Source organism: Hylaeus anthracinus, unplaced genomic scaffold, assembly GCF_026225885.1.
Source record: "Hylaeus anthracinus isolate JK02 unplaced genomic scaffold, UHH_iyHylAnth1.0_haploid 3, whole genome shotgun sequence".
Classification (NCBI taxonomy): domain Eukaryota; kingdom Metazoa; phylum Arthropoda; class Insecta; order Hymenoptera; family Colletidae; genus Hylaeus; species Hylaeus anthracinus.
The window spans coordinates 13,241,691-13,266,116 of NW_026535284.1; the positions used below are offsets into that span (position 1 = coordinate 13,241,691).

General features: G+C 47.7%; 1 protein-coding gene across 1 annotated transcript in view; it reads right to left on the minus strand.

The window, feature by feature from the left end:
• Nucleotides 1-24,426, minus strand: part of LOC128894102 (unc-112-related protein-like) — a 47,140-nt gene that overhangs the window by 2,527 nt on the left and 20,187 nt on the right. Inside the window, exons 2-4 of the mRNA XM_054155570.1 lie at nt 3,467-3,700; nt 1,846-2,114; nt 749-1,168 (exon numbers count right to left, since the gene is read on the minus strand). Coding sequence (XP_054011545.1) covers nt 749-1,168; nt 1,846-2,114; nt 3,467-3,700 — 923 coding nt within the window. The remainder of the gene's footprint in view (nt 1-748; nt 1,169-1,845; nt 2,115-3,466; nt 3,701-24,426) is intronic.

Sequence of the window (24,426 nt, forward strand, 5' to 3'; positions counted from 1 at the left end):
TTACCGTCGACGTCATTCGCCCGCGACTCACGCTCCTTTTATCGTTATGCCCGCTGACCGAGAAACCGGGTAGGCGTATCGGAAAAACGACGCGAGCCGTGAACGTTCTCTCTCGGGCGACTTAAGGAAACGAGATTTGCATGCGAATCGACGCTGCGTGGGGGTTTCTAATCCGATGAATTTCATTCGACCAATGTCCCAGTACCGGGTACCAGAGTTCCCATTTCTTCATCGCTTCTAATCAGGGCTAATCCCAAGCCCCGAGCTTGCCGTGGGTGTCCCGGCTTATTTATCCCTCGATTGCTGTTGCAACTTTACTCTTGCATGCATTGGTTTCAGTGCAAAGTTTACTATACTCTGAATGACTGTTTTATGTCAAAGTTAAGAGTCTGACACTTTACGCTCATCGTCAACAAATTTCTGTATAGAATTAGCGTGCAGCGTTCCCGCGAGAATTATTTCCGTTCGAAACAGACTCTAGATGAATCGATTCCACGAGCACCGGATGTTTGGACCGCGGGTCTGTTACTGCGTAAACAATGGAGGAAAAACGAGCGAGAGAAACTCGCGAGAAAACATTCCTAGGTGGAAGGTTGAGGTTTCTTGTTGCAACAGACCTCGACTCGGACCTCTACCGATGAACATATAACTACCAACCTTCTTCATCGTTTCAAGCTGACCACGCCGATCGCTATACCAATCAAACTTTCACCCGGGGATGTTTTCATTTCATCCCGAATGGATTTACCTGTAGAGCTGCGAACATGAGCATCTCCTCCTCGGTGCAGTCCATCTCCTCCGCCAGCAGCTGCCACTTGGCCTGTTCGTAAATCATGTTGATTCTGACCGCGTCAGTTTTCGGGTTCAGGTCGTAGAAGGAGTAGAACTTGAACTTCAGCCTGAGGGTGTCGAATTCGCGGATGCCTTGCTCCATGATGGACAGAGACGAGTCGAGCCAGGCGACGTTCATCCTGGCGCGTTCCACGAGATTCTTCGGCCTGACCAGCTTCGCCCGCACCTCGGAGGATATCGAGCTGGGACTCTGAGCCAGGGACTCCGACAGTCCTCCGTTTAACGCCTCCAGGCTCATCGTGCTGTTGTTCGCATTGAACGAGCCGGTGCTACCGAAACCCGAAGAGTTGTTGTTCCTCTTCCACGTACCGGTTTGCTGGGGAAAGCAAACCAGACAACGTGAGCTTCAGCTCGACCAAAGCTGGCCAATAAGCGTGCATGACGCAGGGGTGCTCTTAAAATCAGAGTCTGGTTGAAGATTGAATTGAAAATTAAGTAAATGTAGAAGGTAGGATCGTTGATTTGTAGCATTGAAATAAAGTTTGCCTGAATTGCGAAATTGAATTGAAAATGGATTCAACACAGTAGATGCAAAATGTAAGAGGGTGCAACGAGACCCTTGCCTTGTAGCAACTGCATATAAAATTAATCTTAAATTTTCCTGAGCCCCAGAATTAAATTAAAAGTACATTCAACTACAAGAGAATTCCACGAACCTCTGCTCTCTAGTAAAACCTAATAGCTAATTCTATTACGATGTTCTGGTTGGCCCAGTGGCTTTCGGTTGACCACCGCTGTCTTAATGACCATGTAGTCCCGGAGGCCGGAAAAACGGAGCCGCTCGCGAGAGGCAAATTAGTTTCCCGAGACGAACGACTCCGCGAGCGGTAATGATAGGTCGACGACGATAAATCATAGCGGCGGCAATCAGGTCGATCGGGGATTATTTATTACCATAACAGGTCCGGCACTCTGGTATTTCCGATCCTATCGATCGGCCAAAGTATGTGGTCCTGTGCACAGACTGAGAGAGAACCATGGTTTCGTACTCACAGAGACTGGCGAGCTGATCGGAGTGCTGTGATTTCTGTTGTTGGGTGTGACTGGCGCGCACATGAACGGGCTGCTCTGGTCCAGGCTCCCCGTCGATCCCCTGGGACTCTGGCTGACGGGAATGAAGGTGTTTGTGTCCGCGGGCACGTTCCAGTGGCCGTTTTTCTGGTTCTCGATCTTCTTCTTCACTGGGAGGTCTTTCAAATTGTATTTCAGGTGGTTCGGTTCGAGCGGCTTGCAGAACGACAGCTCCTCTGGGTGTCTTATACCTGAAGGGATGTAAAAACGACGAGTCTTATTTACAGGGGACTTCTCGACATCAATTCGTAACGGAATTCGCGTTTATTTCGTGCCGAGGCGGGTTTAAATGGGATATTCCGATTGATATCGGATATTTCGTTTGGAAGTACAGCAAGACCTTGATATAAGGACGATGACGGAGGTGGATTGCGTTGTTATATCAAGGGACCCCAGCGATTTTTTTTAGAGTCCACGACCTTTTTCGGACTATTATTTATTTTAGAAAATATTTAACGTTGAGAAATGTTTTGCGTATTTATGTCGAAGTTCTTTGCTACAATGTAGAACCGCAATATTTTGTTATCTTTCAGACGTTGGCAATTTGCACGTTCGTGTCCTCTACCATTACATAGAAACAATATCGCAGGAAACTTACGACACCGAGTCTATTTGCGAGTATGACACGCGGAAGGCTATCGGCGAGGTCGTCTGTCCGCGACTACGTGGACAAAAAGTACGAAACCGCGACATTAATAATCGTTACGACAACGTGGATGAGTTGTTCACAACAGTAATTTCTATTGTTCCTTTCCAACCATACTTCGAACTCCTGTAGGTACACTGATAGACTCGAATCTATTAATTAATCGTCTGCAAAATGTAGGAAAAAATTGTTTCTACTACAGACTAGTTATATCACCAGTAGATTCTATTGTTCCTTTCCCTTAATCTTCTAACTCCTGTAGGTAGAATAGAATTTCATCTATCGATGGATTACGTTCCAAAGTCTGCCACAAAGTAGAGAAAAAGATTCCTTTGCGCTATTTCGCAACTAGAGAGCTAGGCGAAGCGATACAATGGCTTCATTATCGCGGCGAACCACTTCCCTGATTAAAGAGCTGCCCGTTAGCCGACGCGGTGAAGTTCAGCCACGAAGGGACCCGTGACCTTCGCGTGACTGAGAATTTTACAATTTTATTTCGTTACCAAGACTAATTAACGCCGCCACGGTCACGTGTCGCGCCGGTTAGGCATATCGCGAAGGAATTCTGCTTTTTGAAGCGTTGACCTTGTGACACGTTTAACGCCGCTCAATTTTTTGCGGCTCTGCACACCTCTCGACGGCGATGTTGGTTTCTGCGATCGGCTATCTTACCACGCAGTATGTTTCGCCACTGACCAATTTTATTTTGTCGAATATTTTTATTCTGCCATTTCTGCTTTAATAGCAAGAGTAAATTAAAAGTATCCTAATTATTTCCCTGATAATGTCGCTTCAAAGTCCCTTAAAACGCAGACCCGAGGAAATCAAAGTCCCTCAAGGTAGAAGAAGAATCACCGAGAATATTTTTCCCGCAAAAGTTACAAACTCATGGCTCACCTAATTCTTTGCAGAGGTTGATGACAGCGTTGAACGTCTTAACAGAGAAGTCGACCTTACAATCCAGGGAGCGCATGTCAGGCAACTGCACCCTAAGCGTCTTATGCATCGGCGTGAAGTGAAGACGCGCGTCAGCGGCCACGCCGTACTGATCCAGGGTGCTCCTCGTTCTGATCAGCCAATGATTCCTCTCGGGCCACCAGAGTGCATGATCGGACCAGTCCATGGCGATGTCTGCAAACAGAGAAAACGGTTACGGTTAGAACGACGGCCCCTTTCGTTGCTATCCGTGCGCGTCGATCAGGCCAATTTCGCGGCGTCACGAAGATGGACGCGTCGATTGGTTGATCGTCGGAAGGGGGTCGATTGTTTAATGCTTCTTAAAGGGTGGCGACGACAATTTATCAATGAAGACACGACGCTCGTACGGTGGCTATAGGGAAGCGACTGTTTATTACCTTCATCGCGGTCCCTTTGACTGTTTCGCGACTCGGAAATAGAAAGCACCCCTAATTCGACGGTGGGGAGAGGTCCTTGGAGGGAGATTATCGTCCCGGATGTATCGAGGGCACGTCAATGGGACAAACGCGACAGACCACGCGGAAATTGATCTGTTAAAAACGAGAACGGAGACGCGATGGTCTCAGAGAGAGAGAGAGAGACTGCTAGGTCCTTCTCAAGGAACGTGTAAATATAAATTACTATATAAATAATAATCGGTGACCACAAAAGCGGTTTCCACGGAATTGAAAACGGCTTATCGGAGGAAACAAGTCGGCTGGGTTTCCCTGTGGAGGATTGCGAGAGCCCATTTCCGGTCGTCGCAATAAAACGATGCGAACGAGGTATCGTTTTGCTCTTTAGTATGTCACCGTGCCATTCGTAGCGGTACAACCGTGCTCCCATCGACTCCTCGTTGTTATGCAAAGAACATTTTCTTGTCGACGAATCGACACGGTTCCCCTCCCCCTCTCTGGTTCGACATTTCTTGTTGCACTTGCTGCACCTTTACCGGTCGACCGATGTTTTCGTTTCGCGAGACAGTGGGTACTATATTAAGAGATCATTTTTCTCGCGGTGGCTTCGTTCTGCACGGAACAGGTTGCTCGATCCTTGGGATTCTCGTTGCACTTTCCACGGTTGAACTTCCTGCTCTTTGTCGTGGCTAAATGTCATCCCTGCAAATGCGAGCGGGACCCACGGTGAACCCAACATGACTTTTCAGGTCGCTCGAACTTAATTTATTTAGTCAGATTTTTGTAAAGGAAAATAATTCACTAATAAAATATTACTAATAAATAGTACTAGTTCTAAAATAAAACAGTACTCGAGATCAGCTCCTTCGATGCGCCATTTCTGACTAGCATGCACTACGATCAATCGACACGTAATTGAGGTCAGCCGAGACTCCATAAATCCCGACAAGGATACAAAAATCTCGTTTCGACGATCGAATATCCAGGAAAGTTCTCGAATAGGCGAAACCAGCGGAGCAGCAGGTCTCCTCAAAGAACGCACCGACGAATAGATGGCGTCGTTGCTGGAATGCTTCGAATTCTCGCGGAGTTACCTAACAAACGTGCCATTTACATAAAAGCCGCGGATGCAAACGGTATAGCGTGAATATTTCACATCGGGACACGCGGAACTTCGCATCTGGCCGAGCTTCTACATCTCAGGACCGGCAACGAAAGACAATGCATACTAAACGCGTAGGTAGCTGTAACTTTGCGACGTAACATCGTCGCGAGTCATAAACGGATGGCAAAACGGTATGCATTCGGTTGAGACGAGCTTGGAATTGCTCGGATGGAATCCGGGATCTATCGCGAAACTAAAGTTTCATTAACCACCCTCGATCTTCATCAATCTTCAAGAATCAAGAACAGAGAAAGAACCTCCTACAATTCGTGGGCCGAGTGTACCATTTTCCAAATCACGTATTTCCTCATAATAAAAATTACACAGCCCAACAAGACGCAGTCCAACGACACCACAAAGTTTCATCAGGATACGTTCAGCAGCCACCCCCTAATAAAATTCCAAAAATGGCCTAGTTTTTCCACGGCAGGCTATAACCCCACGGATGAAATGCGTGGGCAGCGTCGAAGGTCCCCGAGTTCTCGTTACGAGAGCGTCGTTGCGAGTCCTAAAATTCGCTAAATATTTATAGCTCGCAGCTGCACGATCGTGCACGCTCTCTTCTGTCGCGGGGGCAACCGTTTCAGCTCTCTCGTTTGCGCGCGAAACCGACGCGTTCGCAGAAACGACTCTCGTTGGGTTACCAGCGGACGATGTAACGTAACGGTGCGTAAAATCCGCGCGTCGCGACAGGTCGTCGCTTTGGAAAAAATCATTTCCATTAACGGTACACCGGCAACGTCCTTTGAATTCGTCGTCCGCCTCGAAAGGGGGACAAAATTTATAGTAATAGAATCTTCTTTTTGATTTGGAAGAGGTGTCTTCTGAAAATTAACAGTGGAAGTACCATTAATCGGAGGGGAAGGATTGAATCGATTTATTATTGAGTCATTTAAAAAAGAACCGACTCGATTTAAAAATATTTGAACTGCCTTGGAAATCGATGCTTCCCCTTCCAATCATATTTTACAATTCTAATAACCTCACTATCCCCGTCCCTCGCCTACGACTTCGTCACGTCCCTCAACTCCTCAATCAGTCCCGAATTTCGAGAAATTTCACCCTGTCAGCTACCATCGAATCCTCCCCCACGAATTAACCGCAAGTCAGCTCGGTTGGTTACGCACCCCCGCCGATCGGACGCGTTCGACATCCATCCCTCGGCCACCCTGTGTCAGCCGCAATGTGTTCCAGCTAATGGATGACAGTTTAAACGAGGCTAGACTTCTCCTAGTCGTTAAATCGAGCGGACGCGAAGCGGAACAGCTGTGAAAATTTATTTTCCAGCGTCCGCACCCCCTCCTCGACGAACACGCGTGTTTCCCCGGACCTGCACAAACGGACCGGTTTTCCCCGGTTTCGAGTGGCGAAGGGATGAAACTCTTGAGCCAGCCGACACCCTTGTCGACATCTTCGCGCAAGGGGTTGTCTCCAGGCACTGAGAGTGGGCCGCTCGTGCGAAAGAATGAACACAAAGGGAACAGGGGGTGCGAACCTCGGGGCGCGTGTACGAATTTTCGGTGCGTGTGCCTGCTTGGAAAACATTGCACGACTCCATTGCGTGCGGAATAAGTAGGTAATCCAGTATTCCACTTGGACGTATAAAGAAATGATTGAATAACGATTGCATCGATGACAGGTTCGTCAAAAGCTGAGATTCCTAGGAATTGGAATACTATTTGGTTGTTGCATATAAAATGTCCAATTTTGTAGAGAAGATTTAAACGTCTGTATTTATGTTAAAAATTAAGTAATTATATGAAACAACCTAATAATTTATCTCGATGGCACTGTTCTAAACCTGAAGACCCTCCCCAAAGAGAAATTACTTCATCCTTGTTATGAGTCCGGTTGTATCCTCCAGGGGAGTGCAAAAAAAATCGATTTTTTCGAAGAACTGCAGTAGAATAGACCCTTAACAGAGGTGGTATGTTCACACGAGCTAGGTACGACGGGAAAGAAAAGAAGAGGGTGGGCCCTCACGACCAGCAAGAGGAAGAGGGGCGTGCCTGGATTGTCGCAGGCTTTTCTGCGGAGACAAACGTCCGAGGAAGTCTTTTCAAGCGCGAGCAGCCAGGAAAGACGACGGGCTCCTTTGTGTCGCACCCCTGTGGCCGATTTTATCTTTGCAACAGTTACTGCGAACGAGAGACCCATGCGTAATTAGTGTATCGCGACGGTCACATTGACTCGCGACAATTATGGGGGTCTTCGACTTTGTTAAGAATAATAGGTCTGTCGATCCATGGTGGGATACTAGAAGATGCCGAAAAAGTAGCGAGAAGAATGGTGGTAGAGTAAATCCGCACAGGATTCGTGAATTTGTTCAAAATTGCAGAAATAAGTACTAGTTCAAATACAACAAAAATAAGTTCCAGTTGTATAGAAACGAAGCGTTAACGACATCTTTTAGATTCTGAAATTAACTTCCTTCGAATCCATTCAAACAATTAATTCACACTTTAAGCATGACAATTTCTATAAAAATAACATTTCAGAGCGACGATGACCACATGTGCCTTCGATTGCTTTTGCATTCAGTCGCGCTTACTCCTCGTTCCATGCACTTCCTCCCGATCCAACCTACACTTATTCCTCGTCAATCACCTCCCATCCACGCAGAACGAAAACCACCATAAAGAAGCAACCTGTCGACCCAAAAACCGCGGGAATCCACCGTCTTTGAAACCCAATAGCCGTCGACGGTAAGAATTCCGCGTAATAACAACGTAAACGGGATGCGGGGTCCCAGCCACGTGGTCGTTTCGGGTAAATCGTCGATGCACGGCCCTGGGCTAGGAAGCGACCAGGATTTCTGACGCACATGTCCCGGATACGTGCACCCGTGGAAAGAAAAACACGCCTCCGTGCGTCGACCGTGTCGCGACACCGAGGAGGACGAGGGGTTATAGGCTGCGGTCAGAGACTCCGGGAAGTCGTATATTCGCGACCGCAGAATAACTTAAATCCATGGTGTTATCGCGCGGACTGCGCCAAGTCTCATCCTGAGGGGCGTCGACGTCTGAAGACTTTCAATTGTAGCGTCGACGCTCTTTTCTCTTTTTTAGGAGACCGTCGAAGCTTGAGAGAAGAGTGAGGAAGGTCTGGTTTAAGGTAAGCCAGAAGTGATCACCTTTCACGAATAAATTCCAACAGCTATTTTCACCCGAATTTCGATTTCACCATAAAATTTCGCCCCTGAACATGCAGAATATTCCATTCAGCGAACGCTGGAAAGTTCCAACGCCTGGCGTCCGTTCCTCGCGAGCTACGGAGCCAACGTCCGCGATATTTGCACCGAGATGCTATTTATACCGTCCCCGAAGCTGCTATTCTAAAAAGTGACATCGACTGCCGCGGGAAACGGCGGGGGTGAACGTGTTTTCCGTTCCGTTACGGTAACGTTTAAGAGCGTTGTAATCGCGAAGGAAGCTGACGATGACGGAACAGAAACCGCTCGCGGCTGGCTTTCCTGGTCCTCTTCTGAGGCGCTCGAGCGAGTCTATTTCGGTGAGACAGCGTCTGGAGTCTCGGAGTAAATACTCCTGCGCAGTGTAAATCGAAACGGAAGAATTCCGTGGATTTCGGGCGAGGGTTTCGTCGAAACTCATCATTATTTACACGATAAAGTAATTTCTTGCGACGTTGCAACTCGAGATCATTCTTAAAAAATATTAACTTTTTGCAATTTTGTTTTTTTTTTTTAAGATTGTTACAAGTTACTTCTCCTATTTTAAATGCACTCAACGATAAGCTATATCGTAAAGCAACTTTCGCTGCTCGAAGAGGAAACTGTTTGTTTGTCGCGAGCCAAAAATCGTGCACGTGAGGGTTAAATAAACGAGCTTGCTTAAACGAACCTGATTAAGAATTCAACAAAGCGGCGGGCAATTTGAATAATTAGGCGGGGATCGCATTGATATTGCACGCGGCACCTGTGTCCGCCTCGAGGAACGCTGTACCGATCGAATCGATTCGACGTTACCCTCGGCGTCAAATCGGCGCCTCGGGAGAACCGGGGCCTGACTAAATTGGCGCTCGAGCGAGGCTCCTGGTCATTAAGGTCTCTTCTTAGCCGAAAATTTATAGCTCTGGAGGGTGAAACGGAAGAACGTCGCCGCGAGGAATCCCTTTTACCGAAAAATCCGTGTCCCCGTCCGCGAACACGATCCCCTCGCTACCGATTCAATGGAACATCAAAAACGAACGAGACATCAAAGTCGGCGTTTCGAGGGATTCTGTTTACTGCTCCCTTAATCGCCTTGAATTTGTTCCTTGGGGAAGCTCTACCTTTTCGTTTCTCCACATTCTGGTTCAAGTAGTTCTCGATGGACACATCCAAATTTAATTTAACGACGAAATTTATGGGGCAAGTCTACTGCTCCATTTAACAAAAATTTCAATTCATCTTTCTATAACTGTACTACTAATCTCGCCTGACACCTTTTTCAATGAAATGCAAAAATATTTTACGTGAAACTAAATGAAATAATGCATGAAACAATTGTATATAATTTATCTATAGCATATCACAACTACATACTAAAGTTTGAAAACGGTCATTTGACCGATCGTGGTAGGTTTAGTGTTAATGAAGAACATTGTCCCTTTACTATTTCCTGGTTCAACCTCGTGATATTTCCCCACCAGTGAAAACTCACTAAATCGAGGTTGTTGACGCCACCCCGACCAGACATTCCTATCTATCCCTGTTTAAAGTTCAAGTAGCGCTTCTAAGCACTCGCAAGCGCCACAGCTAGCACTCGAGACGCGGACAATTGAACCTGTTCCGATCTGGGACGACGATTCCTACGCCTGTTAAGTTTTTCGCCTGTGGATGGTCGTTCGAAAGCGTAACGACGAATCTGGGCCGAGTTTACGATTCCCCCCGCGTCGAATACTCGCGGCGAAACGATCACGACATCGAATTGTGTACGTACGCCTCACGTATGAACATACACGCGACCCGAGCACGCTCGTACAAGGCTCATTATCGTCGCTCGTTGCATATCAAGCCGAGCCTCTCTGCATGCGACCGTTGATCCTGAGCACGAAGAACAGTGTCAACAGCTGACCAAGCAATTCGTACCGATCCCGCAAACTTGACGCTGTTGAGCGCGTTCGCGAGTCGACAAGTCCGTTTTTTATGCGCCACTCTGTGTACCCCGTGTACCAAGTGCGTGTCCAATTGGGATTCATTTTTATGAAATAATTTTGGAGCTTGGTATCCATGGTTTGTCTAGTCACGAGTAACGAATGCAGAACATACATACCAACTGTTAAATCCGAGTGAATCAGTCTCTCCTCCCTTATTTTTCTTCGTTCATCTCCAACCCTTCCGCCCGCCGCTATACGTTTTTATGGCGCGCGGCGTGTTTTCTTTTAAAATACTAGAGCACCAGAGCCGCTTAAGCGACATGATTATCTCGCTGGTCTAATATACACGTAAATATTGTGAAGCACGCGAGCGCACGTGCGGTCTGTGTAAACGTCGAGGGAGGAATGGCTGCTCATAGCTAAACGCGTAACAAGGGGACAAAACCAGCAGCGGGGCGCACGTGGCCACACGTAACACCCCTTCTCGCGGGGAACAAACGATCGACGGAAGTCGCGATACAATATTATGATATAATAATGGGAACAAAACGGACACCGACGGCGACAATGCATCGACGAAGGGGGAGGGAGCGCGCGACCCCTTTCTTCCGCGCGAAAAACCAAGGGGTTTCGGGGAACGGAGTCACCCTCCATCGCAATTGTGCGCAGAAATGTGGGCCATTGAGAGACCGACGAAAGATGGGGGGGGGGGGAGAGAGAGACTCGAAGGACGCGTCCTGGCGGTTCCGTTGACAAGGACGAGCGTTGAGGGTGAGCTCAGGGGTGGATTTAAAAAATGTAAAAATGTGGAATATTACTTCGACACGGACTGTGCAGTAATATTCCAGCGGTGGCGACTTTTGCGAGTCGAAAAATAAATGAAAATATAGAATTTACTTTATCGTCTGCCAAAGAGTACCCGTTTAAAAACTTTTCCATAACCGCCTTTTACTAAAAGAAAAAGAAGAGTCCAACAAGCAATTTTAGAGATACAAATTATCTACTCTCTATTATCCTACCTTGGAAGCAATTTTCCCCATTCCCTCGACTAGCCATCCCTCGTGAAAGACCTCCAAAATTACACCTTCCCGTTTAAAATTGACTCCACAAAGCACCCAGAAGGAAAAAGGAGCACAATTCGCAGAATTCCGATGCACTCGTCCCCAGAAATGGATCCGTAAGTACGGGATGCGTCCGTGCCTGCACGCACGAACATCGTGGAGCAACCCTTCGCGGTTCTTAGCTTCTCCTTCACCATCCCTCCCCGTGTTTGACGAGCTTGGAGCATTGTCGAGGCACCCTCGAGCAACGCACAAAGAGGAGCACGCGAAAACTGCAGGAACCAGGCGAGCCAGAAGGAAGTCCCCGGCTGGTATAACCAGCCCCTTTGATTTCTCGGCCGATTAAGCGCGTCGCTGCCTCCACTCCCGACGAATCCGTGAAATCAAAGCGACGCGAAGCTCCGAAACGCACCGAACGGCTCCCCCCCCCCGTGGGTTTCGTTAACGAGGACCGCCCTCGTCCGGCGATTTTATCGGGCGCGGTAACTGAAACTCTCCGGAGGGCCCCGAGCAATTAAATTCAGACCCTGCGCTATTGTACCCGGTGTCCAAAACGCGGGGGATCTTTCGAAATTATTCTTTACTGTGAACGGATTGATATAGAACGACCACCTAGACTCGACGCGAAACGAATGGCAGTGATACAAATCGCGGCACTCGAAGCTCGAGTAGAAGTTGAGGTGGCCAAGCGTTCATTTTCTCGCACCGGAGCGAGGGCAAGCGGTATGCAAATCGACAGACGTGTACCTGTTGCGTTCTATTCGAGCCGTTGTCCGCGCGCAAGCGTCCCGTGCCCGCCGCTAATCGACTTTTCCCGAGGCCTAGAACCGATTGAATTCCAATCGAAATAATGACGGCGAGCCGGGCTGCATAACCGCGATTATGCAACCGCGGGTACCGCGGGCAGCCGGTTGCCCGCCAAGTGCAGAGCGGTTGTCGCGCCGCGATCTTTCGTCACGGTTAATACACGTCGAAACGCGTCGCAGTCGCGGCCCTTAATTGTTCTAAAATAAGCACTGACTCAGACACGACGCCTTCAACTGGGCTTAATCCGTTCGCGTCGCTCGCGACGCCGATCCGGAACCGCGGAGACAGAACCGTTCTCACGACTGCGAGAGTTTTTGTTAATAAAGAGAGTTTTTTTTAATAAATAAAGGAAACTCGATGCCAGACGCGCTTCCTCGCGCATCGATCCTCGGCTAAACAGGTGCTAAACATTCAACGAGCAAGGTGGAGGTCGTCGAACGACCGCTCGACCGTTTTACACGGTCTGGAGCGATACGGTTAGATGATGCGTGAGAAGAGGCGAGTGGAATAAAAGCGAGCGATTTAAATGCTTGCTGCGGCTCGGTGTTGCCCGACACAATTGCGCGTTATGCAACTTTACCACGGATAGTACAGTTCCCTGAGACGGAGGCGATGGACGCCACGGTTTTTGCGCCGAGACAATGGAGGTTAATTCGTTCGTTCGGTTTGTTGCCCTTTCTCATTGCGCTGGTGGCAAAGTGCGACCAGCCACGTGTTACTTTCGTTGTTATTCCGTAGTAATAGTACGCGAGCACCGGGTCGATTGAATTTTTGAAATTCGTGATGGAAAAAGGATGGATCTGAGTTCAACTCTTGTTGTCTTTTGCATTTCTCAGTGATTTGAGGTGCCCCAAATTTAAAAGACTTGCCAGCTTCTGCGAACCAAAACTAGCACCTCGAAGCAAACAGAGCTACCATACTTTAATCGTCTACCCAGCAAACGTAGCCTTTTCACATGACGTTCAATATTTAATCGCAAATATCACCGTTTAAAAATAACCGTCCGCACAACGTCTTACGCGCGACACTAGCAAACAGCAGAAATATTATTAGGATCATTAGGATACGTTCAAGGCACGCGACTGGTACACTCGAGGCCGCGATTAGCATAATGCAACTCGCATACCGCGGAGGCTACCGTCGTCGTTTCCACGAGGGCACCAACGCGCCCAAATACGCCCCGAATTTCAAGTATAACCGAGCTTTAAATAACCCACCACGATTATGGCTTATCGAACGTTCCTGAGGGGCGTGCACGCGGTCTTGCAATTGCTCACGCGACGCGCGTACGCGTGCAGATGCGTATCGTCTATCACCACCGACGCTGTCCCCTTTCTCGAGACCACTTTTGCCACCAGCGACCTCGTCGGAGACATCGACGCGTTCTATTTCAGTGGAAAAGAGCTATGTAAACATTGGAGATAAAACGTTACGAATACTGAACCGAATGACAGCTGGAGTACGGTTCAAATGAGGTAACGGGTTAAATAGGGAGCAGAGGATAATGAGATATTTTTATTGGGGAGACCCGAGGTAAGATTCGACTTTAAATTTCGAGTAAATCGAGCTGTACTTTGTATCAAACCTTTGCACTTGAATTTATTCTAGTCTAAAGGTAAGTCGATGTCGGTGAGGACCTACTTCGAGTGCAAAGGGTTAAAAATAAATGCTGGATATTGAAATAAAATTGTTTGTAATTCTAGTTCTGCAGTATTGTAAGATTCGAGCAGTACCTCGACTGAGAATTGCCATGAAATGTCTGCCGTGTATTTTTAAAGTCGAACATCCGACGAAACATAATTTCTCTCTTCCGAGAGGAATCGCTCGTGTTTTGTCCGCCATGTATATTTCGGTGCATCCAACATGAAAAATTCGACGAACGCTCGCACGAATGCGGTGACGCGACAAACGAAAAGAAAATTTCAAGCGTATAAATCTGTCGTCTGGGCGCGTGCAACAGGTGCTGGGTTAAAAATCGGCCCTGAGGTTCTGGGATCGATGATTTTAGATTTTATTCTGGGAACACGTGGATGCAAGACTTGCCAGTTATATAAACGTGTCAGAGATAGGGAATATTGGATTCCCTTGAACTAGTGGCTCATCATTGCCGATGACTCAACACTTGACGAGAAAAATAGACTCTCGTTACCATGCTCGTTAAGTTAAGAGCGTTTAAAGATTAATTTCAATGCCCAATGCAAGTGTTTGGTACACTTCCACGCAATGCGACAGAACATTTGAAAACGATATGTCTTCAACGCATTTCAAAGTGACCGAGAAAGTAAAAACCAATTGTATTCCGCGTGTTTCTTGTCATCGATAAAAACGGAAACATAATCTCCGAAGATGTTCCCCAGACTCTCCCACGTTCTTCAAAAAAAAAAAGAGTCTAATACAAGTAACGCCCGAAAGCGCAATTTTAGTGCACCTTATCCATAACTGGCGCCTCGCGCTAACTGTTTTCCCGTCCATAAAAGGGTGGCGTCCGCGTTTGTCCTCCGTTTTTAGACAAACGGCACGAAACCGTCCTATAAGGCGCGGACCTTCTCCGTTGGGGCAGAATACGCTCGGTAACGAGACGCTTTGCGAAAACGTGTCCGTCGACGATGACGCACGACAACGCGTTTTCTCTCTGTTAGTTCGACGGAACGGAACTAAGCGGCGGCTCGCGGCGGAACGATGACGCTACCTGTATGGACTTCCTCCGAGCGAATGAATGAATATGTATGCTGAATTTAATTAACGAGTCAAGGCCGTAACTGTTTCCGTTGCAAACGCGCTGTCGCCGTGCCCGAGGGCTCCTCTTCGGCCCAGCGACACATGCGACGCTTGTTTCCCATCAATCTCGACGTCGAACGCTAGGGAAACCGAATTCCTGACGTCTCCGGATCCAGGTGGTTATGGAAATGACTTTTCTTAAGGGAAATAGATTTAAGAGTTGAGAATGGGGTAAAAGTTGGAGTCTTCGGAAATCGGAGTTTGAATTGGAATTTGTGATCGTTTGGAAGATCTTCTTTGGGTTGTTGTGGAAAGTAAGAAAAATGAATCGAATCCTTTTGTTTTTGCAATAATCCTTGGGAGCTGGACGCTTTACTTCCCAAGCGAGCGTTTCAAACCAGACACCTTTAGAACGTGCGTTGACGACACTTTCTTGTACTCAGAGACGAAAGAAAAATCTGTTTAATGAACTCAGAAGTTACAAATTATAACTCTGAAAGTTATTTACACGTCTCTCGTCGTAATTTTCCCATTCTGTTCTTTCCAGTCCGTTGGTGCACAGAACCCACCACTACACCTGGGGTACCTCGGGATCGCTAAACCCGTGTTGTATCTACAATCGAACGTAGCTACAGCCCCCTGAGGGCATTCGTCCTCGCGCGTAACGCTCATTTCGCGTTTCCCTGTTCGCCCGTCAAACAGGCGTCTCGAACAACGTAATCTGTCGAGTCCGGTTGGCGCGAATTTGCCACGGAAGTCTTAGAGAGGGAGGTAGGCGAGCGAAACGCGGCGAACGCGAGTTAGCGAACGATTCGACACGGTAGCGCCGATGCTGACCGAGGATTGTGTTGGAATTTCGCGAGTGTGGGTGGCCCCTGTCTTTGTTCGCCTAGCGAGGACGGAATCGGGTCAGGACAGAGCACACCCTTCGTTCGATACCCTCTATCTATCGGAAGATCGCCCTGCGGGACAAAGGAGGGCGAAATGATCGGCTGGGTGCAAGGATAAACAACTTCCAAGTTGCTCCTTTTATTAGGAATTATGGGCGCAGGTAGAATAAGTTTAATGGAACAAATGGTGCTAATGGAGGGAGGTTCCATTCTATCGCGCAGAAGTCACGGGAATGAGAGGAAGCATGCGAGAGAGCAATTGGAGAAGTTTCTATCGTGAACTGACTCCAGAAGAATTCTTCCTATAAATTTGAGGCTGGATTGGGCTCAACCGAATGACCCAGTTAACCCAATCTGTTAAATAAAATAGTCCAGAACGCGTAAGGATGTCGTTGTAAAAATGAATGAAAAAGCTGGAAGGGACGGGTACGAGCAAAAGTGACTCCGGATAACGCTGCAGGGGCGTATCGATTTCGTTCGCCTTTCGCGCGAACGTGGGCAGATATATGCGGGCGTGTCTAACGAACGGAGCCACTTTTTAAGCGGGGAATCCATACGGGCTTTGACGGGGAATTAAACCAACGGAATGAAATCGTTTCCGTCCCGATCGAGCATTGATTTACGAGCGTGCGTCGAGACCAATTAATTGAACTCCCTGTCGAATGAATTACGAGCTCGATGAATATTTCTCGTGGCACTGCTGGCAGAATGCTTCGAGAGCGGACCTCGGAAATATATTTTAGAGCCATTCCACGCAGAACACTGTACTTGAATTGAAATATACAGTCGATCCCATAAATAATCATAGTAATTTAAATTTAGCTAAATTTTCAATAGAATTCGAAGGATCACTCCAACAGCGTTCTAGTCCACGTGGAATGACCGACGGTGAACTAGCGATGAATAGTGCTGCTCCTCGTCATTGTCGATTGTTCAACCGGTACACTAATCATTACCTTTAATACTCCAGACGACACTTCCGGCTTCCCTGGTTTGAATAAGCCCGATACCATTCGCGTTATTTGCACATAATGCGTCACGACCCTCGCCGTGCGATTTTCTTGCACTTTCCACTTACGTTCCCACGCACGCTGGAATAAAAGTACGCTTCCTCGAGATACGCGAGTCGGGTCATTGAGAACGGCGCGCATCGGAAGATGCGTGGCCACCCACGAAAGGTCAGCGAGCTGTTGCACGTGAGGAACGATGCTCGAAAAAGTGCCATTTTTTACTTATCGAGGCGTCTAAATTACTATTTGGAATTAAAAAATTTTATACTGACGATGTCTCAAACGTACTTTGTTCTTTTATTGTTCTTTAATTAGAATCATTCGCTTCACTTTCCCCTGCACTATTATCATCTTATCTTAGGCAGTTAAAGTTATTCTTGTCACCTGAAAGGGACCGCAATACTTCATCACGAATGGACCCTCCACCACTTTCGTCTGATTCCTCGGAGTGCATCAGCGCGACTTTTCTCCTCGAGTGCGAAAAAAATGGCCATTTTTCGACATTGTTCGAGGCCCGTGGCTTCTTTCCGTCCGCCACAGGCGAAAGCATCGCGACAATGATCTCGCGAACGTAGCTCGCACACGCAATTACACAGATGAAGGCGAAGGGAGCGGTTGAGAGCCGCGAGTGAGACGAGTCACGAGGAACAGGCCACGTGGGGAAAGGAGACAGAGCTCAGCCATGGAGAACGAGAGGGAGCACAATAAATGTCAGAACAACGACCCCGCAGCGGCTTGTCGACCAGACGGATCGTTGCCCATCGCTCGACGAAATATTTCCTGCGATCGTTTCCAGCATTCCCCGGAAAACCCAGCCAGCCCAGATTGATGCGTCTCCCATGGAGAACTGCCCTACGCCGCCAGATTCTATCCATCATTCCGTCGAAACGCGACAATCCTTTCGCTTCCAAGTTTTCTGGGCACAATGGGCCATCCGCGTATGAATTGTCATGCGAGCGGTGTCTCGGGGTCACGATCGATGGCGGATTGGGAGAAAGGAGTAGGTTGAACTTCCGGTGGAGTGTAAACGACTTTCTAGCTGTTCTCACAGGAGTTTGTTTCGTGAATACAGTCTGAATAACGACGTGAAGAGAGACTCGGCTGCTCCATGTGAAAATCATCATTCCAAAATCTATCGAACAACTCTCCAAGCACATTTAATACATTGTTATAATGTATGATATAAAAAAATTTTGTAATTATGTAAGAGATATGTAAATAATCCAAGTCGCTTCTGTGCAAAATTCCCGGACAAAAATGTACCAAACTACCTAAAGTCATTCTGATCGTACACTTCGAGCCAGTGGAAAGGGATTAGCCTGCATTCGACGCTAACAAGAAGCAATCTCCCCGAACACGAGCCACGAGATTCCATACATCCCGTCTTCCGTCCTTCCCAGACTCGTCCCGACGAGTTATGGAAATTACGTGCCGAAGAGGTCAGCGCCGAGACTCGCGGGATGAAAACGTCACTCAGCCGAGGCGATGTCATCTCGCGTCTCGCGATTCGTCGGAGTGGAATCCTCGACGCTGTCCAAACACGTCCGCGGTAGACACAAGGGCCGTACCCTTTGCATTTCATAGTTGGCACGCTCCAACGACCGGGCGTGATTACATTTCTCGGCCGTTTGACAAATCCTCCGCGTGAAATATGTGGCTGACGCGATCATCTCCGGCCGGGACAACGAAATAACGAGCGAAATAAAATAATTGTACGCTTGCTGTTGCTAGTTGGTACAGCTGTCCTCTATGATAGCATCTCCCTTAGCATCTCGATGTTTGCCGTCACTTCACTCATTCTAAGCCTTGGAAGGCCTCTGCAAGCATCGAAAATTGTTTTAACAATTTTTTTTATGAGAGATCGAGGACTCTGAGGCCCTAGAAATTCAAACGTTTGACTTCTAAAAATTTGCAAAGACTTGGAATTTAAATATTACGTATTCCTACACGGTCAGTTTCAGCTGATCCACTTCACAGAAATAATTACCAGTTCAAACTCCCGATAAAGTCCTGCTCCGATTCCCCGACATGGTCCATTAGTGGCGTCACGGCGTCACAGGATAATTATGGTTTTATGATTCGTATCCGGCTTCTCCCCACTCCTCAAAAAAATTTGGGTCACACGACGGTATTTATAGAGTGCGAAAAGGGGTTGCAAGAGTGGGGCGGAGCCTGGAGAAGACTATTATTGGAACGATGATTCGCAGTAGACTCTTTAGCAACGGGTTATCGGTCTCAGGAAAAACCAGGGAATTTTTCTACCCCTCCTGCAAGCTACCCCTTCGTTTTCCTTGTACGGACGATCGAGAATTCGGGAGAAGGGGCTGGGGTCGAATCGATTTCATCCTTGACCGACCACCGTCTGCTGGTCCTCGTTAAGAACGCACGATTTGCCTCTCGTTCGCGTTCATTGAAAGGGAAAACGAGCAGAAAACGTCGAAAGAGAGATTCGTAGGTAGAAGGGGAGGGCAGAGGGGTCGCAATTAGTCGTTCCACGGGAAACGCGCGCGTGGTAATGAGGCACGACCGACTCGCACTTCCGGGACGTCGACGGGAGAGAGAGGTTATCCTTCCTTTTGTTTCATTATGCGCGACTTCCTCGGCTCTCTCGAGGAAAAGGGATGTGCAACGATTGTTTCCCCGCCCCGGGCCATTGTCAGTGAATCTGCTTTTTGTCGTTCGCGACTGGCTGCACTCGCATCGGGAAGCGTCGACTTGCTCTGATAATTCGGCGTTGAACGAGGCTTTCAAGAGGGACACTCGTCGCTTGCGGTGTTTTTCAAGCGTTGCGCGAGGAAAGTTGCAAAATGGAGGCGAGCCAGCTTTCGATACGCCTGGCTGGCCTTTTCTCACGGGAAACGTTCAGCGACCGATGCATTCCAACCTGGAGGTTTCAAGAAATAAGGTACGAAGGAATGAAGGAACGAAGGATGAAGCAATCGCACGTCGAGAAATTTTCTTCGCTACTTGAATTAAAAGGAACGTTATCGGACGATGTTCTACGTTGGAGACCAAAGCTAAAAAAAATAAACGTATTGGCTAAATTTGTGTTAATCCTATCACAAACTATGTAAATTTCAGACCGAAATCGTTCGATGTTACACAGACATTGGCGTACCCACGCAAACCTGTACCGCCCAATAAAGAAGTCCCCATAAAACCGGACGAATAAAACGGCCCGAACTGATGTCTCGACCCCGATCGAGCCCCTAACCATCGACGATTTTATTTACGCTCACGTTTCCTTAGATATTTTTAAGGCCTGACGTCTCCATCGAGCAGCTTGTAAATTTCGCGGTTCTTGCGCGTCGGACGGAGAATTTTAATGACGGTAATGAGTCGGAGTTCGACTCCTTGGCTTTTTGCCGTTCGAGGAGAGTACTCGTTAGGTGTACTCCGCGTTTCGTATACCATATGTCGGCTGGTTAATTAAGTCGTTCGCGGTATCCGTCCTCCGGAGTAACGTCGCTCCATCCGACGCGTCGTCGCGATGTCCGGTCGCGTCTGGCGCTTGGGCGCCGTGAATGAACGTCCGACGACCGTCAGATTGATATATTCCCTGCAATCAACATGCCTGCGGCGTTTCCGGTTCGTGGCATCACTGTCCTACGCAAATGAAAGGCCGGGGGATGGCCACGTCTCGAAAACAGGACGACGCTAGGAACGGGACGTCCGCTTGGACCTTGAAGGACCTTCCCAGTCTCAAAAATATTATTTCGGCATTTTTTTTTATGAGAGACTGAGAATTCTAAGACTCTAGAAATTCAGAGGTTTCACCTCTAAAATTTGTGAAACTTTGTAATTTAATTGTTATGTACTAAACGCCAAGCCTCCACTCACTCTAAGCTTCGCAGAACCTTCCCAGCCTCGAAAATGATCTAACCGTTTTGTACAAGGGACAAGACCCTTAATAATTATCTGTAGCCCAACTAGGGTGCATCTGGGCTCGTGAATCCGGTGCAAAAGAGCGCTGAGGCGATTCCCGATGCGTCGGATGACGTAATCGGCGCGATGCGAGTTGGCGCCACGGATTTGCATTTCGCAATGGCCGGCAAAATCGCGTTTCGCGACGTGTCCGTGCGTCAGAAGAAGATATCGGCCACGGTTGCGCGCCTATCGCCGAATCGAGCTCGTGAAATATGTACGAGCCTCTGGCGAACACGTTTTGCATGCGCGGTTCACTACGACGCAGCGAATAAAAATCTGGAATGCGTATAGCGAATATCGGACCGACAGTTGTCGGACGCGATAAACGTTCGAGGTTCGTCAATACGGAATCGACGTCGTTTTCCTTGTTTGCTCGATTATCTGGCCGAGCAAATACTTTCGATTTCGACGAATTCCGAAGCGATAACTACTCGAGATTGGGGGGAATTTAATAAAAGCCAGAAGGAGCGGAATTGTGAGCTTGGTAAATGAGATTTGTGGTAATTAGGTGGGAATTGAGAGAAAAATATTTTGAAAGAAAATGTGAAGATATGGAGATAAGTTGAAAAGAATGAAGTACGTGTTTAGGAACATGTTTATTTCTGGTCTTCCTGGATTATTATCGTAATAAACTGTTGCTCGTCTCTGGCAATGGTTTCAGAGGAGTCGAATTCTCTTGTAGAAACTCTTACCGTTAGCTTGCGGGAGAAATAATGAGAATTAGAGGCGGGACTCGACCACGTGCACCGCGATTTTCTCCCCCCGTTGCACTCCAAGATGGTTAATTTCCCGCCAGCGACGGAGGCCCCGTTTCTCAGGAAGCGAGGAGAGAAAACACGCGAAGAAATATAGAGTTTCTAGAGGCATTAACTATCTCTGGTGTCTATTGACGAGAGTGGGGTCGGTTCTTGCCGCGTTCTCGGCAATTCAGCCTCCATGGGCAATTTGTCTTTGCCGTCGATCGCTCTCGATCCAACGACAAGCGATAAAAGTGGTCGGAGAGGGGCGCGAATAATAGATGAATGCACCGAGAACTTTTTGTCTGTGCACTCTGTTCGCGGAGATAATTATTGCGTACATAATTATATTTTTTGGTTAAATTGCGAGTGAAATACTTTCGTGGGACACATTATCAATATATCAATGACATGTTGCCCGTACATAAAGTATTTTTATATCTCTGGGCTTCAACAAATATCAGATTAAACCATATTCTAATAAACACTGTGGTATCACTGGTATCGTAAATGAATCTAAACCATGAAGTGAGAGCAATGAATTCTGAAGCCTTGTGAAAATTATTAGAAGCACTTGACGGTGGTTCGAACTTACTCGAAATTTCCACGAAGGTGAGCGTTTTTCCATCTCTAAGAACGATTCGAGTTCGACTAGAAATGGCTGGCGGATCGAACGACTGGCTATGAACTGTAATTTTTTCGTTCTCCCCTCGAGGGTGGCTCGTAGACAGAGAAAACTGCGTGTGTCCCTGTGTGCGCGATTCTACGCGAATATTGGAACAGCGTGGGAGGAGTCCAGTGGACGGATCGATCCAGAGGAAAAGCCGCAGAGGTCGGCGTACTTTGTATTTTTCGGCTGAAACCGCGTCTCCCAGGGGAGGGTCTGACTTTATGGGATCCCTGACATCGGTATGGGGCGTCCACCCCAAAGTTACCCTTTGAAAAAGTCGGTATGCACTTGCGCGGTAATTGCTCGGTTGGATAACAAAAATGAAGTTGGCAAGCTTGAACAAGACAAGGATAGACTCCTTATGGTCAATGGAAGGCAATTTGGCGAACGTGACTAATAAACTTCTTGGAGACAGCATTTGAGGGGAAAAAATATAGTAATGGGGATACTTATCGGAACAGCGTGTCTAGATATCTACGATGGCAATTATTAGGGGGGCCAGAAAGTAATGTCGTCGATACTTGTTTATCATTTAACAGCTCACTATGTCCCAATTGATTTTTATTGATCAGGTATTGAAAATCTGCACGTTAGTGGCAAAAGGTTGTTGACACCGAGGATGATTACATAATTGATTAAAAATAAAAACGTATGATACATTTATTTGTTTGAATTTAATATAAAAGAAACGACATTACTTTCTGGTCCTCCTGATATTACACATTGCAAAATGTCCTTATTTTTTACGGACCCCCAGCATTCGCTTTGTCCCTAGCTGTCCAATTTGATCGCCTGGCGAACTCTGCGCAGAGGTTTACGATCCTGTGCGGTCGTCGCGCTCCCAGGCGAGCTGGAGGAATGTCAGCCTCGCTTTACGACAGCCGTATCGGGCATTCCATGAATAATAGTAGCGACAAAAATACCTCAAAGGCCTCGCGAGCCCGGAATACTCGCGTATTAAATCTCCGGCGACGTTACGGGGGATCGCGGCTTCCGTTTGGCCGAGTGAAAGTCGACGTTAGCTTCCTGGCCAGCCGGCACAGAAAATCGCGACAGAGGAAACACGGGCGACGGTTAACCCCGGTATCTGCGTTTGCACGTTTAGCAAGGATTCCGGTCGCCTTATCGCCGCTGCGCATCCTTAACTCTGCACGCTCGCGAGTATCATCGACTTCCGCTGACGTCAGGTCTCCCCTTTCCCTGTTACGCTGTTTCCGGTGCAACGGAAGCTCGCGATCACTGCCGCGCGACGAAACTGACTTTGATTGCAGTTTTCGATGACTTAGAGATTAGATGAAATCGAACTGGAAGGCCTTGATTGGCTCTTCCCGGAAATTTGAGAAGTTGGAAGGTGTATCTGAGCGTTCTGAGACTTTGATTGAGACGTTGAGAGACTTTTCTTGAAAATTTGCGAATAAGTGTGTCTGAGAGCTCTGAGACTTTCGACGTATCGATGGCTGTACCACTGCAAACATTCTCCTAAAAAACTTCTAAGAATTGGTGAAGTTAAAAGTGGCCATCGAGGACCAATCGAGACTCGAAGACTCCAAGACTTTCCAGGCTCCCAAGACCAATCCAGGCATTCAAGAAGAATGAAAGGCCCCAAGAGCAACCGAGACGTTCAAGAACTCCTGGCACCACGCGATGGGAATCCCCCCAGTCTCGAAAGTTCCGGAATCGAGCCACGCAGTGGAATGCTCTCGTCCAAATTGGTACACAGACTCGGCGAGAACAAGTCTGGTCAAAGGTTCCCTGTTCCGCAGCTCGTTATCGCCACGATAGAAGAGTTTTATTAGATCTGCTCGGCGTGCTGCGCGTTGAAATTCATTTCGCAAAACGAGACTATCGTTTCGCTATTAAATTCACGAACTTAATAGAATCCAGCAAGTTCAGGAACTATTCTTTTCGTAACAATCATTCTGGTTTGAGCGGCAAGTGCAAGGTTCGGCGTGAAACGCTGGCAAGAATGGATAAACCGAGATACCAGCGTCGCCCGACAGCTTCCGGGAGCGTCGGTTGCATTCGCGATCGGCGAGCCCCTCGTGTAAACTCGCATTAATAATATCACGCCCCGGAGCAATTATACAATCTCGTTAGCATTCTTCTACACGTAGAACTTCCATCGCAATGAATGGAACCCTTTCATAAACACGAGCCACGCGTTTCTTGCTGGCGCGACGCTTCGCTTAAACGCGTGTAGCGACTATGTTAAGTGCGCGCCGCGTGTCACCGGCCCCGGGGAATGTTTAATAACTCCTGCCAGCCCGGTTCATTAATTTTTCGCGTCAACCGTCGCGTTGAAACCGAACTTAACATTCCAATTTCCGCGAATCTCTCTCGCTTCGACAAGATTTAACCGAATTAAAGCGAAAATAACCGAGCAAGGGCGGCTTTGATTATGC